Source organism: Chiloscyllium plagiosum, unplaced genomic scaffold, assembly GCF_037043375.1.
Source record: "Chiloscyllium plagiosum isolate Xiang-an unplaced genomic scaffold, Cpla_swu_hap1 HiC_scaffold_45, whole genome shotgun sequence".
NCBI lineage: Eukaryota > Metazoa > Chordata > Chondrichthyes > Orectolobiformes > Hemiscylliidae > Chiloscyllium > Chiloscyllium plagiosum.
This window is the reverse complement of record NW_028270183.1, coordinates 18,262,350-18,280,096: the sequence shown is the minus strand read 5'-3', so window position 1 is coordinate 18,280,096 and position 17,747 is coordinate 18,262,350. Positions and strand designations below refer to the sequence as shown.

General features: G+C 44.2%; 2 protein-coding genes across 12 annotated transcripts in view; both read left to right on the top strand.

The window, feature by feature from the left end:
• Nucleotides 1-15,290, top strand: part of LOC122552180 (adhesion G protein-coupled receptor E3-like) — a 49,506-nt gene extending 34,216 nt beyond the window's left edge. For 6 of the 7 annotated variants that reach the window (XM_043694753.2, XM_087983309.1, XM_043694752.2 and 3 more), the window contains 6 exons: nt 563-798; nt 2,918-2,984; nt 4,477-4,568; nt 7,901-8,069; nt 9,630-9,731; nt 13,658-15,290. In XM_043694753.2, the coding sequence (XP_043550688.2) occupies nt 563-798; nt 2,918-2,984; nt 4,477-4,568; nt 7,901-8,069; nt 9,630-9,731; nt 13,658-13,681 (690 nt within the window). In that variant the 3' untranslated portion in view covers nt 13,682-15,290. The remainder of the gene's footprint in view (nt 1-562; nt 799-2,917; nt 2,985-4,476; nt 4,569-7,900; nt 8,070-9,629; nt 9,732-13,657) is intronic. The other variant, XM_087983310.1, reaches the window with a different exon arrangement.
• Nucleotides 15,291-15,378: 88 nt separating this feature from the next.
• Nucleotides 15,379-17,747, top strand: part of LOC122552181 (adhesion G protein-coupled receptor E3-like) — a 77,297-nt gene continuing 74,928 nt past the window's right edge. For all 5 annotated transcript variants that reach the window (XM_043694758.2, XM_043694759.2, XM_087983308.1 and 2 more), the window contains exon 1: nt 15,379-15,516. In XM_043694758.2, the coding sequence (XP_043550693.2) occupies nt 15,486-15,516 (31 nt within the window). In that variant the 5' untranslated portion in view covers nt 15,379-15,485. The remainder of the gene's footprint in view (nt 15,517-17,747) is intronic.

Below are 17,747 nucleotides of genomic sequence, written 5' to 3'. Positions count from 1 at the left end.
TAGGTGCATTAGTCAAGGGTTAAATGAAGGGTAGGGGGAATGAGTCTGGTTGGGTTACACTTTGGAGAGTCAGTGTGGACTTGTTGGGCCAAAGGGCCTGTTTCCACACTGTACGGATTCTATGAACTACTGCTGGAGCCAATAGCTGTGTAAACAGTGCTTGCAATGAGGGTCAGGTTACCTGTTTTCAAAGCATGCAACATTCCTTGGGTTTTTAAAACAGTTCTTTCCCCAGTTCAGTCCATAATTAAGAATACAGAAATGACAAAGAAAAATGTTTTCTAAGCAATTAGCCCATTCTGTCATTCTCAAAATTTGGGACCCTCTATCTAAGAACACCATGGGTTTACTTTTACTGTACATGCTGTACATTTTACTGTACTTTTACTGTACATTGAAGGTGGCAGCTCACCTTCTGAAGGGCAACCAGGGATGCGCAATACATGTCAATGCTGTCCACGTCCTCAGGATTGTTTTACAAGCAGAAAAGACAAACATGTCGAGGCAGGTTAAGGATAGACGTCATGTGAGGCTGAGACTCAACCCATGTCCTTTGTTCCAGGTTGCATGTGCAGTCATCACGGGATGTTTGCACTATCTTTTCCTGGCAGCCTTCACTTGGATGTGTGTGGAAGGAATTCACCTTCACCTCATGGTCAGGAACCTCCAGAAAATCAACAACTCTTGTGCCCGTAAAGTGCTGTCATGGTTTATGTATCCCTTTGGATATGGAGTGCCAGCTGTAATCGTCACTGTTTCTGCAGCAACGTATCCAACTGGTTACGGGACACAACGCTAGTAAGTAATGTCTGAATGTGCAGAAAAGAGCAGCAGATCCTTGCTATTCCCAGAATGTTACAGGCAAACAAGACTTCCCCTATTTACCCAAGTTCCAACCCAGGTTGACAGGGAGCACTGTACTTAACACAAATTACTTTTTATTACAAATAGATAGACTCAAGCTACAGAAACAGATTATTATCTGACGATGATAGATTGGGAATGTGGGCAGTGCAGTGAGAGCTGGGTGTCCTTGTACACCAGTCACCGAAAGGGAACATTGCAGGGGCAGCAGGAGGTGGCGAAGGGAAATGGGATGTTGGTCTTCACAGTGAGAGGATTCCAGTATAGGGAGAGGGATGTCTTGCTACAATTGTACAGGGCTGAAAATGTGTTGCTGGAAAAGCGCAGCAGGTCAGGCAGCATCCAAGGAACAGGAGAAACAGGGCTTATGCTGCTCCTGAAGAAGGGCTTATGCCCGAAACGTCAATTCTCCTGCTCCTTGGATGCTGCCTGACCTGCTGCACTTTTCCAGCAACACATTTTCAGCTCTGATCTCCAGCATCTGCAGCCCTCACTTTCTCCTACAATTGTACAGGGTCTTGGTGGGACCTGGAATATTCCGTGCAGTTTTCGACTCCTTATCTGAGGAATGATGTTCTGGCTACGGAAGGAGGGCAGCGAAGACTTACCAGGCTGGTTCCTGGAATGGCAAGGCAAAAGAAGAGAGTCTGGATCAGTGAGGATGAAATTTAGAGGGGGGAGTTTCCCTCTAATCCTACAACATTTTAATGGGAATAGACAGGGTAAACACAGGAAGGGTGTTCCTGATGATTGGAGAGACCAGAACTAGGGGTTAGAGTCTAAGGGTATCGAGTTGCCCATTTAGAATTGAGATGAGGAAAAATGTCTTCGCCCAGAGAGTGATGAGCCTCTGGAATTCTTTGCCACAGAAAGTGATTGAGGCCGAAATATTGAATGGTTTCAAGAAGAAGTTTGGTATAAAGAGTAGAGGGATCAAAGGTGAAAATGTGTTGCTGGAAAAGCGCAGCAGGTCAGGCAGCATCCAGGGAACAGGAGAATCGATGTTTCGGGCATAAGCCCTTCTTCAGGAATGAGGAAAAAGGGATCAAAGGGCATGAGGAAAAAACAGGAACAAGGGACTGAGTTGGATGATCAACCATGATTGTACTGAATGGTCGGACTAGACTCAAAGGACCAAATGGTCTACTCTTGTTCCTATGTTCTATGTTTCTATGATACAGTTTATAGTTATGAACCCATGGCATAAAGCTTTACTGTATAAAGTGGCCAGGCACTTTAGTGTTCAGCACTGCTGCCTCACAGTGCCAGGGACCCAAATTCGATTCTACTCTTGGTCGACTGTCTGTATGGAGTTTACACATTCTCCCCAAGTCTCAATAAGTTTCCTCCGGGTGCTCCGGTTCCCTCCCACAGGACAAAGATGTGCAAGTTAGGTGAATTGGCCATGATAAATTGCCCCATAGTGCTCAGGGATGTGAGGGTTAGGTGCATTAGTCAGGGGTAAATGTAAAGTAATAGGAATAGGGGAATAGGTCTGGGTGAATTACTGTTCGGAGGGTCGGTGTGGACTTGTTGGGCCGAACAGCCTGTTTCCACACTGTAGGGATTCTACGATAAAGCTGTATGTCCCTTATCAGCTTTCCCTCAGATACATAAACATACAAAGGCAGATAAAAACGATGGATACTGTGGACAGGGCATCATCATTAAACCACCTTTGCTGTGCAATTCTAGATGGACTATCCTTGTCCAGATCTGATGAACAAATGTAAAAGTGCTGGTCACTTTGCTTGGGAACTTATCACAGACATTCACAGTGCACCTCTGTATGGTCACTCAGGAATACAGGAGACATCCATTTTATAGGTGGTATCCATAGCATAATAGAAAGTTTAGATAATTGAGTTTTATTTCTGGGACTTTTTTTACATAGCCCTAAGTAGCAATGCATCATAGCACAGAAAGACTTTATAAGATATTTAAAGGATAAAGCTAATGGGCGACCATATGAGGAAGGAGTGAGGTAGGAAGATGAAGACGGTCCCAGTGATGTCCCTAACTATTTCGTTTTTCTGTCTCTCTTACATTCCAGTTGCTGGCTGACGACTGAGAATGGATTAATCTGGAGTTTCATTGGCCCAGTCTGCTTGATAATTCTGGTAACTACGTTATTATCTGAAGATTGGAGAATATTTAAGTGCTCCCCCTCTCTCGAATGCCCATTTCATATTCAGTGGGTAATGTCCCTGCCTTTGAGCCTGCTCTCGGTTTGGGTCCCACTCAGAATTTGCGGCCCAAGGAAGGTATGTATATTCAATCGCCAAACAAGTTGGCAGATCCTTCCAACACTTGCAAATGATAAGTGGTAGGAGATTCCCAGTGGATCTGAGGGCTTGAATAGCCTGCCTCTCTCCTTGTGTTCCCAAGTTAAGGAAGAGCCATAGGGAGTATGAGCAAATCAGCCATTGTCTCATTGAGTAGCAAAGCAGACGGCATGGGGTTAATACCTATTTCTGTTCTACATCTTCCATTCTTATGGACCTTTAAGGAAAGGAAGCATAGCTTTATCAACAAAGCCATCATTCAAAACTGCACTCCTATCTTAGACTGAAGGGAGGGAGAAGATTAGTATGGTAACATTTCTCAGCATTTTTACTGGCGTATTGTTTGACTGAAGCCAAGGGTGTTCTAGAGTCAGGGTTGGAGGTGGCATCTACACGTGAAACAGTGGCACAGGCCTCCAAATTGTCCACTTGGCCTGCCTCAGGGGACAGCATCACATTCTACTGAAGTTTAACCTTATTCTTTCACACAACTTGCACCATCCACACTGGAAGGCATCCTAAAATACTCGATATAATGGGCTGCACAGTGGCTCAGTGGTGCCTCATAGCACCAAGGGTCTGAGTTCGATTCCACTCTCGGGTAACTATGCGAAGTTTGCACAAACTCCCTGTGTCCATGTCGGTTTCCTGTGGGTGCTGCGGTTTCCTCCCACAGTCCAAAGATGCACAGGTTAGGCAAATTGGCCGTGCCAAATTGTCTATAGTGTTCAGGGATTAACCATGAGAAAAATGTGGGGGTACGGGTATAGGGTGGGGGAACTGGGTCTGCATGGGATGCTCTTTGGAGGGTTGGCACAGATCCAATGGGCAAATAGCCTCTTTTGCACTTTAGGGATTCTAATTTCAGGAATGCCGTGTCCCATTTTGATGACACGTTTCTAACCCCCACCCAACACCCCCGACTATGTCTCTATGGCTCTCAGCAGAGCTGACCTGCTTTCTACTATTCACATCTATTTTGCATCTCCATCATTTCTTTCATCAGCACTCCCGAGGTCTTTTGCTCTGAGCACAGGAGGACAAACTGGACTTGATATATGCAGGCCATAGAGTTTAAGATAAGCTCAATTAGTTTATGGGGAAGGTGAGAATAGTCACATTTGGAATAGTAAATTAGAAAGTTAGAAAATTAGGAGTTATAAATGAGGGTAAGAAGGAATATCTAACACGAATCAGACACGAGGAATATCTAAAACTGAATACAGGGGAATTCTACCACAATGCATCCTGAGCACTGCTGCTGGCGTAAAGGCTTAAGATGTTTCATTGCTGTAAATGATTTTGATCAGCTCTGTTTACCCTGCAGTTTAATATGATGCTGTTTGCTGTGACACTCTGGATACTGAAGGTACAACTCACCCGCCTCAACGCAGAAGTCACAAAAATTAAGGACATGAGGCAAGTGAAAATCCCAGATTCCAAACTCAAGCATTACTTTGGACTGGCATGAAATAATGCTCTTTTCAATGTACAGCATCCAGAATTTGCTTTCATGTCTTCTCTTCTCCAGTACAGACATCCCTAAGTAACAAGCTATTGGACTGTCACAGGCATCATCCCCAAACCTGTCTCCATGTTGAACCAAGGTTCAGATAAACAAATTTCCCAGAGTCATCAAATTGGTACGTCACAGAAGGAAGCCCCAATCCTGCCTGAAAAGGCTCTTCAAATGAGCTTCGTTACTGAGTGCCAATCTCTCAATGAGTGCCAATGAGCCATCACACTCCATTTTTATCCAAATAACCATCCAATGCCCCTCTTGAATGCTTCCATTGTACCAGCCTCTACCACATTTCCAGGCAGTGCATTCCAAAATGTTTCTCTGAAATGAACCTTGCTTCTTTTGCACATCTCTATGCTCCACTAATTCTTGCTCCTTTAACAATTAGGAACAGCTTTCCTGATCTACTCTGTGCAGCCCCTGCTCCTGATTTTGAAAACTTCTCTCAGATCTCCTCTCAGCCCTTTTCTCTCCAATGAGAACAGTCCCAACTTCCTCAATCCATCCTCTTCACTGAAGTTCCCCAGGCCTAGACCCATTCTTTGAACTCATTCCTGCCGTCTCCCCAGTGCATTCACATCTTTCCTCTAAAATGCTGCCCACAACTATACCTAAGACTCCAGCTGAAGTTGAAGTTGCTGCAAGGTATGCTCCAGTCATTCAGACCCTTGATTAGGCTCTCTCTAGCATGCCACATTCATTGCTGTGGAACACAGTCAGGAAGACCAGATTAACCTTCAAGGAGATGCAGATTCACAAGGATGACAGTAGAACTGATAAAGATTAAGTCATAAGGGTAGGATGTCTCAGCTTTTTGTTCAACGCAGTGTACAACACATCAAGGCTCCTTAAACAGTGCCTTCCAAATCCACATCCCCTATCATCTAGAAGGACAAAGGTAGTAGATTTGCCTCCAAGCCGTTCACCACCCAGGCATGAATGTATATCACTATAACTTCAGTGTTGCTGGGTCAACATCCTGAAACTCCATCCCTGTCAGTATTTTGGATCTATCTGCAGCAAATGGACTGCAGTGGTTCAAGAAGGCAGTGCACCACTGTAGTGATTATAAAGAGGTCAGTCAGGTGGATGTCATAAAATAAGAGTTCTCTGACTAGGGCTGTTAACCTGGTCCAAACAGGGAGCCGTGGCTGACGTCTATAAACAGGACTTTCAGAGATTCTCTTCACTCTGAGAGCTGGCTCTGAGGGAGCTGGATCACTGTCAAGGACTCTTCGTGTGTAAATAAAGGGTGACTGGGGCTGGCTTTGTGGAGTTATTTCAACCACCACCTTCTCAAGGGCAACTAGGGAAGGGCAATAAATGGCCCAGTCAGTGACAGCTATGTCTGATGAATGAATAAATAAAATGTTCTGCACTTACAAATGTCAGTCTTCTGACGTGCTTGTTTGGTTAACGGGTAAGGACTCAGAGACAAGTAAACCCAGGTCACAGATCCTGAACTGGAAAGATAGGCCAGATGGGTGGAATGGTGTACTCCTATGATGTATAGAAACTTTAAAGTATTGTGTAAAAATCTTGCACACTTAAAAGCACACCACTACATTGCTTGAATGAGAATCCAAGTATATTAAGTACACACTGTTCTACAGATCAGAAAGTGATCAGATCAAGGAGTTTGAAATGTTAAATGTTAAAACTCCAGGATTTTGACCTAGCAACACTGAGAGGACAGTGATATATTTCCACGTCAGGGCATTGAGTGGCTTGGAGGGGATCTTGCAGCTGTCTTTTCCATGTGTCTGCTGTTCTTATCCCACTCGATGGTAGTAGCCATGAGTTTAGAAGATGCTGTCTCAGGAGCCTTGGTGAGTTTTTTGTTTATTCATTCATGGGATGTGGGCATCTCTGCTGGGTAAGCATTTATTGCCCGTCCCTCATTGCCCATTTAGTTAGAAGTCACATTGCTTTGTGACTGGAGTCACGTGTAGGCCAGACCAGGAAAGGATGACAGATTTCCTTCCATGAAGGACGTCAATGAACCAGATGAGTTTTTCCAACAATTGGCAATGACTTCATGGTCATCATTAGATTCTCAATTCCAGATTCTTTATTGAATTCAAGATCTACCATCCACTGTGGCGGGATTTGAACCGATGTCCCCAGAACATTACCTAGGTCTCTGGATGCAAGTCCTGGGCCTCCTCCACCGCCAAACCCTAACCACTCGACATCTGGAGGAAGAACTCCTCATCTTTCACCTTGGGACCCTCCAACCACGTGGGTTCTATTTGGGTTTCACCAGTTTCCTCATTTCCCCTCCCCCCCACCTTATCCCAGATCCAACCCGCCAACTCAGCATCACCCTCCTGACATGTCCATCCTCCTTCCCATTTATCTGCTCCACCCTCCTCCTAACTATCACCATTACACCTACTTTCATCTACCTATCGCATTCTCAGCTACCTTCCCCCCAGCCCCAACCCCTTCCCATTTATCTTTAAGCCTCCTTGGGCCATGGACCTCATTCCTAATGAAGGGCTTATGTCCAAATTGTCGATTTTCCTGCTGCTCGGTTGCTGTCTTTGGATTAATAGTACCGCAATAATACCACTAGGCCATCGCCTCTCCAGTTTTTGGAGTGCATTTTCTAACTGGTATGGCTGGTTGACTTTTAACTGCCCTTTGAAATGCTCAAGCATTGCAAGCAAGCCATTGAGTTCCAGGGCAATTAGGGATGGGCAGTAAATGTTAGCCTAGTCAGCATGTTCCAGGAACAAACCGAAGTAACTACTCCACAGCCACAGCTGAAATCTCATGACCTACTCTGAGCTGGTCATGTTAAGAGGCCTGGATGATGTTACAAATGGCCAGCGTCATCACCCTTTTCCCTGCAATGACTGAGTGTTAATCATAGGAGAGATTAAAATTGAGAGACATATCACAAGGATAACAGCCAGGCTAAAATAGTTAAAGCATGAGACTACATTACGTAGACCAGGCTTTTAGGTTCTTGAATTCAGTGCAATATTCAATTGGTCTGTGTTTACTTCCTTGAGTCTGGTCAGTGATCTACACTCATTGTGCTTGTTTGCTTAAACCTGGGTATGGATTCTGAGAAACATGAAGAAAAGCCAAACTGGGATGTAGACAATTAAAAGCATATTTAGAAATCTGTAAATAAATTTCTATCGTTGCGATGAACAATATTAAGATAATCAGTTAAAGCAGTGTGTTCTGAGTTCTTTGCACCTTCTGCTCTTCCCAGGACTCTAACATTTAAAGCCACTGCACAAGTGTTTGTCCTGGGTTGTACCTGGCTTCTTGGCCTGTTTCACTTTCAGGCTTCCAAGTTGGTGACAGCCTACTTATTCACCATTGTCAACAGTCTACAAGGAGTTTTTATCTTCATCATCCTCTGTTTATTAAACCGACAGGTAAGGGACATGCTCCAAAAGAAGATAGCGGGGGGCGTTGGGGAGGGCAATCAATTGTAAATAAGGACCCACTGAAAAGCCATGGGGTGGGGGGGATTCACCATGATTGACAGGATAGGAAACCAATGGCAAGTGTTGGCGGGTGGGGGAGGAACAGTTGGAGGTAGGACGTCATGTGGTGATGTCTCCCGGAATATGAAACAAAACCAGAAAGTGCTGGAGAAACTCAGCAGGTCTAGCAGCATCTGTGGAGAGAAGCAGAGTTAACATTTCAAGCCCATCATTTGCCTGTTAACTGGAGAACCTTAGTGAAGGTTGGCCCAGCCAAAGTAGGGCATTTGGTTGTCTTATCACTTGCCCAGCAATGAGGGGCTTGATTGGTTGAGCCTGGAGTGATGAGCTTGCTGTGCTTTTCCAGTGCCACACTTTCTGACTCTGATCTCTAGCACCTGCAGTCCTCACTTTCTCCTGGTGTGATTTCTCCTTTAAAACTCAAGTAACTGTCAAAGTTGCTATAAGCTGCTGCATGGCATTTGTGACAACGGAGGTTTTTGTAAACTACCAACCTGGAGTGTATTACCACTGCAACGCTTTAGATGTAAAATACAAAACAAATTGGCAAATGCATTAGTCATACCCCATTCAATTTTAATCTGCATTGAAACCGGTAGATGTGCTGAATTTCTAGACCTCCCTCCATCTTCCACCCCTGCATCTCTTCTCACCTCTTCCTTCTCTCCCCTCGTCCCAGCTGCCATCCTCTACTTCAATCTCTCCCCTCTTCTTCTACCCCCTCCCATTTCCTTTCTCCTGCTCTACCTCTGCACCTCATCCACTACGCTCTCATCTTCAATCCCTCTTTCTCCAGTCCTCTCTCCTTCTCCTGTCACTTTACTTGTCATCCTTTCTTCTTTCCACTTCTCAACTGTCCTCTCTTACTCCTCCTAGCCTTCACCAAGCTCTATCCCCTCTCTTTCGCTCTCTTCCCAGTCCCCTTCCTTTCCTTTCTTGTCCTTCTCCAAGTAATCCTTTCCTCCTCACTCCCCTTTCTTATATCTCCACCTCTCCTCTCCCCTCCTCTTCTCTCATTTCTTCCCACTCCTTTCTTCCATCTTTTCCCATGTATTTCTTTCATTCCCTCTACAGTGTCCGTTTATCTCACTACAGCAACATCCTGTACCCTCACTCAATGGTCAACCCACCTTGTTCATTTTCTCGAAGTGCTACAAATTTCAGTTAAAGATACTTTATTTAAAGTAAGAGATGGTGTCGCAAGCTTGCTGGATGGAAACTGAATGGGCTGCTAAAACTCTCCTATTGCTGTGGAGGCAAACAAGGAAAAGGAATAATGAATCCCAAACCCATCAACATACCATTGGGCAGAGCAGGCTCTGAGTAAAGAGGCAGGAAGCAGTGAGTGTGCCAAAGGTCACAAAACGGAAAGTCTGACGTGGATTATTAAAGAGACAGGGGTATGGCTTCTCTCAAACAAGTTCCTTGAGCATAAAACAAATACACCTTAACTGAAGCACATCCTTTGTTTGTGACTTGTGGCTAAAGGTGAGAGATGGATACTGGGCTTGGTTCAACAAGCTGTGCACGATCAGGAAGAAACCTAGCTTCACGGATTCTGGATCTAACAGTGTGCCGTTGACCACCTTGGTAAGTAGGCCATTGGTCAAGTGTCTTTGATCATGTGGTTTGATGCCTAACTATGAGTTTAGGTTCGAAATAGTTTGGTTCAGGGGAAGGCAAAATTAAAAATGCTTAGTGCTGTGGAGCCTCCTGTGAAGTGCTGCTGTACTTAGATTTAGATTACATTACAGTGTGGAAACAGGCCCTTCGGCCCAACAAGTCCACACCGACCCGCCGAAGCGCAACCCACCCATAACCCTACATTTACCCCTTACCTAACACTGCAGGCAATTTAGCATGGCCAATTCACCTGACCTGCACATCTTTGGACTATGGGAGGAAACCGGAGCACCCGGAGGAAACCCACGCAGACACAGGGAGAACGTGCAAACTCCACACAGTCAGTCGCCTGAGGCGGGAATTGAACCCGGGTCTCAGGCGCTGTGAGGCAGCAGTGCTAACCACCGTGCCGCCCACAAAGTTCTGGTTCTGGTTGGAATTGATTTGGTTTCGTTCCCGCTGCTTCTGATTGCAGGTTCCAGTTGTTCATTGTAGTGGCTGGTATATTAGGTCTAGCTCTGTGTGTTTGTTAATGGAGTCCATGGATGAGTGCCATGCTTCTAGAAATTCTCTGGCTGTCCTGTGTTTGGCTTGTCCTATTATTGTGTATTGTCTCAGTTAAATTTGTGGTCCTTATGTGTATAGATACTAGGGACAGCTGTTCATGGCATTTAATGGTTAGTTGATGTTCATGAATGTGGATCACTAGTTGTCTGCTAGTTTGTCCTAGAATGTGTTTTTGTGCAGTCCCTGCATGGATTCTTGTACACCATGTTAGTCCTGCACATGATGGGTATTGGGTCTTTTGTTCTAGTGAGTTGTTGTCTGATTGTGGCTGTCATGAATCTGAGTGGTCAGAGAAGTCTAGCTGTCAATCCCTGTGCTCTCAAGACTCTCTCATTCTGGAGCATTCTAAGTCTGCCCACACTGTGCCACTTATACTCAGCTCCACGATGTAATCGCAAGGCTGTTGCAGTGTCCTTACACTCTTACACAGTGCCATGTCTTGTGTTACCAGGCTTGCTCAGCCATCCGGCTCATTCCAGAGGCAATAGCCTTTGACCTTGAACTTAACGCTCAGCAATAGACACTGGTTGGGTATTTACCCAGTAAGAAAAGGGAGGAGCTTTTCATCCATCAGTCAGACAATGGCTTGCCACCTTTGATGTAAAACATGTGACTTGTATGGAGGTTTTACTGAGGTATGGAGTGGAGCCCCAATACCTCAGTCGGTAGAGCATCTGACTGTTAAAGTGGGCAGCACGGTGGCACAGTGGTTAGCACTGCTGCCTCACAGCGCCAGAGACCCGGATTCAATTCCTGCCTCAGGTGATTGACTGTGTGGAGTTTGCACATTCTCCCCGTGTCTGTGTGGGTTTCCTCCAGGCGCTACGGTTTCCTCCCACAGTCCAAAAATGTGCCGGTCAGGTGAATTGGCCATGCTAAATTGCCTGTAGTGTTAGGTGAAGGGGTGAAATGTAGGGGAATGGATCTGGGTGGGTTGCCCTTCAGCAGGTCAGTGTGGACTTGTTGGGCCGAAGGGCCTGTTTCCACATTGTAAGTAATCTAATCTAAATTTACATAATATTGTCATCTATCCTTTGCCTTTAATACATTTTTGAGGATGAGGCAACAATGAAATTGTTGAGCGATCATATTCTGAGAGCACGTCATTGAAATGCACAGAGGAAGCAATGGCATCATGGTAAAGATACTATCATGGTTCACTATTGCCCTTTTGGAAAGAAAATCAGTCTTCCTCAACTGGCCTGGCCTACATGTGACTCCAGACCCACTGCAACGTGGGTGACCTTCTGAGATGACCTGAGAAGTCTCTTAATGCAGGGACAATTAGGAATGAATAAATGCAGGCCTAGCCAGTGACACCACATATGCCCGTGTGTGAACTCTTGCTTACTCCTTCCTCTAGGATCAACCTAAGAATGGTCTCTTCACTCCTGAGCTTACTCTGCCAGGAGTAGCACCCAGATCTCCTAAGAGCAAACTGTCCAATTTTTGTGTGGCTAGAGTTTGGATAATGCAACTGCAGCAAGACACAATCCATTCTAAGAAAATGCTATTGAGACATGTGTCCAAGTGTACAGTCATGTATCAGAAATGCCTCAGTAAGTCACAGCCATGATGTCATTGCTGCTTACATTGGCTTCAGCGAAGGTCCTCAAAATGTGCCAGTTCCTGTTCCATGACTAAATATATAATGCCACTACACCAGTGTGTATTAACTCTTCAATGGCATTTGTTTACTGCAATGAGAAAGTGTGGATGTCAGTTTTGGCCTTTCTGGAAGTCAAAGGGGAAGGAAAGGCCATTCAGCCCATCGAGACTGCCCCACCATTCAACAAAATCATGGCTGATCTGATAATCCTTGAATCCCATTTTCCTGCCTTTTCCCCATAATCCTTCATTCCCTTGCTGAATCAAAATCTGTCCATTAATATACTTAATGACGTGGCCTCAACAGCCATCTGTGGGAAAGAATTCCCTAGATTCACAAACCTCTGAGAGAAGAAATTCCTCTCACCCCTGTCTTAATGACCCATTATTCTGAGATGGTGCCCCCTGGTCCTAGATTCTGCCACAAGGGGAAACCACCTCTCAGTATCTACCCTGCCAAGACCTCTAAAATGTTTCAACGAGACACTGTCTCATTCATCTAAATTCCAATCAATACAGACCCAATCTCAACTTATCCTCATAAGAAAATCCTTCTTTACCTGGGATCAACATGGTGAACTTTCTCTGGACCGTCTCCAATGCCACTCTCCCTTCTACTTACACAAAATAATCCTATTCTTCAAAGACTGCAGACCCCTAACTGATTTATTACACCTTGCCATTACTTCTCAGGACATGGCTTCTGGCGGGCCTGACTTGCAAAAATGTTACTGAATGAGGTTTCTTTAAATTCTTTGTCACTGGCAAAGCCCTGTGTTTATTGCCCATCCTCCTAATTGCCCTTGAATTAAGTGGCTTCCTGGGGCCATTTCAAAAGGCGATTAAGAGTCAACCACATTGCTGGAGTCGCATGTAGGCCAGACCAGGTACAGACGGCAGATTCCCTTCCCTAAAGGACATTAATGAACCAGATGTTTCTTTTTAATATAAAGTTGCTAAATGTTGTCATTACTGAGGCTAGCTTTAATTCCAGATGTTGTCATTAAGTTTAAATTGCACCTAAAGTGGCTGACTTTGAACCAACGTGGCATGAGGGTGAATTTGGGTTTCTGGATTCTAATAACATTGTCACCATACCATGGCCTTCCATATTAGTAGATATAAATATCAAAAGAAGTTGCTGGAGAAACTCTGCAAATCTGGCAGTGTCTGTGGAGAGAAGACGAGAGTTAATGTTTTGAGTCCGGTGAACCTTCATCTGAAACAAGAGCAGGACAGTGACTCAATGTTTAGAATCGCTGCCTCATAGCATCAGGGACCCAGGTTCGATTCCAGCCTTGGGTGACTGTCTATGTGGAGTTTGCACCTTCTCCCCATATCTGCGTGGGTTTCCTCTGGGTACTCCCGTTTCCTCCCACAGTCCAAGGATGTGCAGGTCAGGTGAACTGGCTGTGCTAAATTGCCCATAGTGTTCAGAGATGTGTAGGATAGATGCAATAGTCAGGGATAAATCTATACCAATAGGATAGGGGGAATGGGTCTGGGTGGGTTACTCTTCGGAGGGTCAGTGTGGACTTGTTGGGCCAAATGGTCTGTTTCCACACTGTAGAGATTCTATGATGAACATTGGATTTTCAGCATCCACAATATTTTGTTTTAGCTTTATCTTATTCAAAAGTAGAAATGTGGCTATATTTTAAAAGCTCACCCTACCTATTCTCCTTGGTATTTTTATCTCATACATCACTGTTTTTCAGATATCTCAACAAGAGAGGATTTAAGGCACCTGGCATCAAGAATACATTCCTCAGAGTGGCATTATCACAGCTGCAAAGTGGATGAAGAAAGAAAAGCATTTGTATAGCCACCACGGATAGATGATGATGAAGCACTAAACAGGCGGGCTTGAAATGGTCCTGGCCATTTCACCAGCAGTCCTGGAAGATAAGGGGCTGATATCTGGCTTCATTGTTTGTACAGTAGACACCTCTAGGAAAAGAAAAGTCTTGCCTTGCGCCCACTGACACAGAGAGTCATTGGAGACCAGGGCACTGCCACCTGGCTGACCACATTTCAGATTGGCTTGGCTGGCACTAAGTCTTTTGGGACCTGCCTTCCATGTATATCAACCTGTAGAAAAGCCGATGGTGGAGCCAGCTCTTGACAACAACAACTTATCTATCTCCATTCCTTCACCCTCACCCTCTGCAAATATTTTCAGTTCAAACAATGGTCCAGTTTTGTTTCCTCTAAAGCAACCCTCCACCCCCCCCTCCTCCCCACCTCCACCACCACCACCCCCCTTTTTGCATGCCTCCACCACCATCTCAGGCAAATGCACTCTAGACCCTAATCCTCATCCTCTGGTTCTCAAACCTCCAGAAAGCAGAAATGTTTTCCCCCTTACAGGCGAGACTGAGGCCTCATAGGGCCCTTTCCCATGGATGTGCAAGATTCCCTGCTCATATTTTGCAAAGAATCGTGGAGTTCTCCTCTGGCCAATATTTCTTTCCTACCCAGTTAGTAAAAAGAAAGTGGTTGATTTGGATATTATCTCATTGCTGTTTGCGGGAGCTTGCTGCTTTACAACAATGAATTCACTGCAGAGGTGGTTCATTGGCTGTAAAGCAGTTGCGTGATCACGACAGGTGCTATGTAAGTGCAAGGTCTTAAAGTCTTTCTTCCATCTTGATTGATAAAGGTTAGCAAGCCCATCCCCAACTCAGATTAAAGAAGATGCTTCCCTGTTTTAGAACCATGGAATCACACAGCACGGAAACAGACCAGTCCAACCAGTCCACTCCAACCATGTTCCCATAATAAGCTAGCCAGCATTTGGTCCATATCCCTCCAAACCTTTCCTATTTGTGTACTTATCCAAATGTATTTTAAATGTTGTAACTGTACCTGCACCCGCCACTTGCTCTGGCAGTCATTCCTCATACGAACCACTCTCTGTATAAAAACGTTGCCCCTCATGTGCTTTTTAAATCTTTCTTCTCTCATCTTAAAAATATTCCCCTAGTTTTGAACTCCCCCACCCAAAGGAAAAGACTCTTGTCATTCACCTTATCTATACCCCTCATGATTTTATACACCTCAACCTCCTTTGCTCCAGTGAAAATAGTCCCAGCCTTTCCAGTCCAGTTCTATACCTAAAACTTTCCATTCCCTTCCGTTGTTATTTTAAATAAAAGACCTTACCATAAGATAGTCATTCAAGACTAATCTGTAGCGCTCAGTATGTCTTATTTGCTTAGAGTATAAAGCAAGCTCCAAGTTTAACCTTTTGACCAAAGTTTTGCACATTATAGTCACTAGGTTTATCTTTTCTGCAAGCCATTGTTTTGAACTGTGCATAAAGGCTGTAAATATAAAAACGTAACAGTTCCTGAAAAGTCTGGTCTCTATTAATGTTGCGCAGTTTTAAGAATTGTCCCACCCTGATTATTATTCATGCTTCCTGATATAGGGCCAAGCTGTCTATAAATGAAGAGGTTGTTAGCAGACGCTGGTTTTAAATCAGGGCTATATTGTATTAAGTAATTAGATCGATTCTGCAAGAGCCTTATACTTGAGAAAAGTATGGAGCGGGGATGGTACGGTCAGGGATTGAGTAAGTATTCCTTTTCTGAGCCAAAATGTGATTATTAAAAAAATGTGATAAAGAGAAAGCTGCTTTCTGCAGTTACATACCGTCTCCTCACTCTCCTCTATTCTAATAAGTTTTCTATCTGTTAATTAACCACAACAATAATATTCCAGTGTGCTTTGTGCAAATTGGCTGCTGTATTTCTTGCATTACAGTAATGAATACAAGGTTACAAACTACTCTGGGAAGTCCTGAGGTTGCAAAAAGCACTCTGTAAATGAGAAACTTCATTTATCTATTATTGAACTATTTGTTACATGTGACCATCTCTCTGCCTGTTGTGTCAGCTGTGGCTAAGTTGATAGCATTTCTGCCAGTAAATCAAAAAGTTTGGGGTTTGAATTTCACTGCAGGGGTCTGAGCGCACAGTCTGAGCTGTCACTCCAAGGGCAGTACTGTGGGAGTGCAGCACTATTGCAGAGCTATTAAATCCAAGTTTCCATCTGCCTGGTAAATGTCAGAGGATCCCATGGTACTCTTTTGAAGAAGAGCAGAGAAGACATTCCAATGCACTCTGTCCCATTTTAGCCTCAGCATCATTAAAACAGATTTCCTGGTTATTAACTAATTGCTGGTGTAGGGGCAGGCTGCCGGGAAATTTGTTGGCACATTTCCCAAATTATAATCAGTGACTTCACTTCAATGGATGTCAGAACATAAGAACTAAGAGCTGGCAATTCGGTCCTTCGAGCCTGCTCTACTATTCAATGAGACCATAGTGATCTTCTCCTTTCCCATACTATCTGCACACGCCTTATGGACTAAAGAAAATCGAGCGATCTTAATAAATCATTAACTAACCATTCACTTCTTCCTGGGTAGAGAATTCCAAATTCTGAGGTGGCCTGATGTTGTCAAAGGTGCTATATAAATGCAAATCATTGTTTATCTGTCAGCTAACAGGAGTCATGGACTCTTCTCAAAATCATTCATTCCTTTGGCAACCTATTGTCATGTTTAACATACAGGTTGGAAACACCTCCTCTGCTGTCAGTGCATTTGCAATTCCTCACTGTTGCACCTAAACAAACATCACTCTTAATGTGGTGTAGATGTTTTTAATCAACTTCTTCGTACCAGGTATGACATACCTCAGACTAGAACCTGAACCTTCTGGTCCAGGGGGTGGAACATTACCACAACACCGTGAGACCTTTCCGTGTAAACAAGTGGACGAATTCAAATATCACCGCACATTTTGTGCAGGGAAGGTTGTGACTCACAAACTTGACTCAGTGTTTTGAGGAAGTAGATGTTCTTGATATGGATTTTAGCAAGGCCTTTTGCAAGGTCTCTAATGACAGACCAATACAAAAGGTGAAGTCAAGTGAGATTGGCGGTGAGCTGGTAAGATGGATTAGTCGTAGAAGACAGAGAGTAACAGTGGAAGGGATTTTTTCAGATTGGAGATCTGTAACTAATAGAATTCCACAGGGATCGGTGCTGGCTTTGCTGTTGCTTGAAATATATATAAATGATTTGGAGAGGAATGTAGTTAACCTGATTAGTAAATTTGTGAACAACACAAAGATCGGGGGAGCTACAGAAAGTGAGGAGGATTTCCAGAGGATACAGCAGGATATAGATAAGCCTGAGAATTGGGTGGAGAAATAGCAGATGGAGTTTAATCCATACAACTATGAGGTGGTGCATTTTCAGAGACATAATGCAGGAGGGAAGTAACAGCAGAATCCTTAGTAGCATCAACGTACAGAGGGATGTAGTGTACAGGTCCACAGTTCCCTGAAAGTGACAACACAAGTGAATAAGGTAGTCACGAAGGTGTTGAATAACCTGTTGATGGTGATGTCACCTGATGGTCAGTGGGCAACACCATCTCATGGTGTGTTGTTAGTCATCATGATTTAGACCTATTCAAGCATAAGGAGAACTTCCTGTCTTAATCTATTTACCTGTCTTGGGTCCATTTCACTTAATAACTGCCTAACAAAAATCATTCAGTTGGCTTTCTCTTTTTGGGGAAGAGAATTCTGGATACCCATTACTTGAGTCACCTCAGAACAGCTTAACTCAAATGTCTGATTGTGAAAATATTTTAAGTGCTACTCACTTGTTCTAGATTGTTCTCATGAGAGGAAATACATGCTTAACCCCTTGCGTCAGATCTCCTCAATAGATCACCTCTTTATCAGTTTTATTTATTTGTTTGCAGGATCTGAATTTTGCTGGTTAGG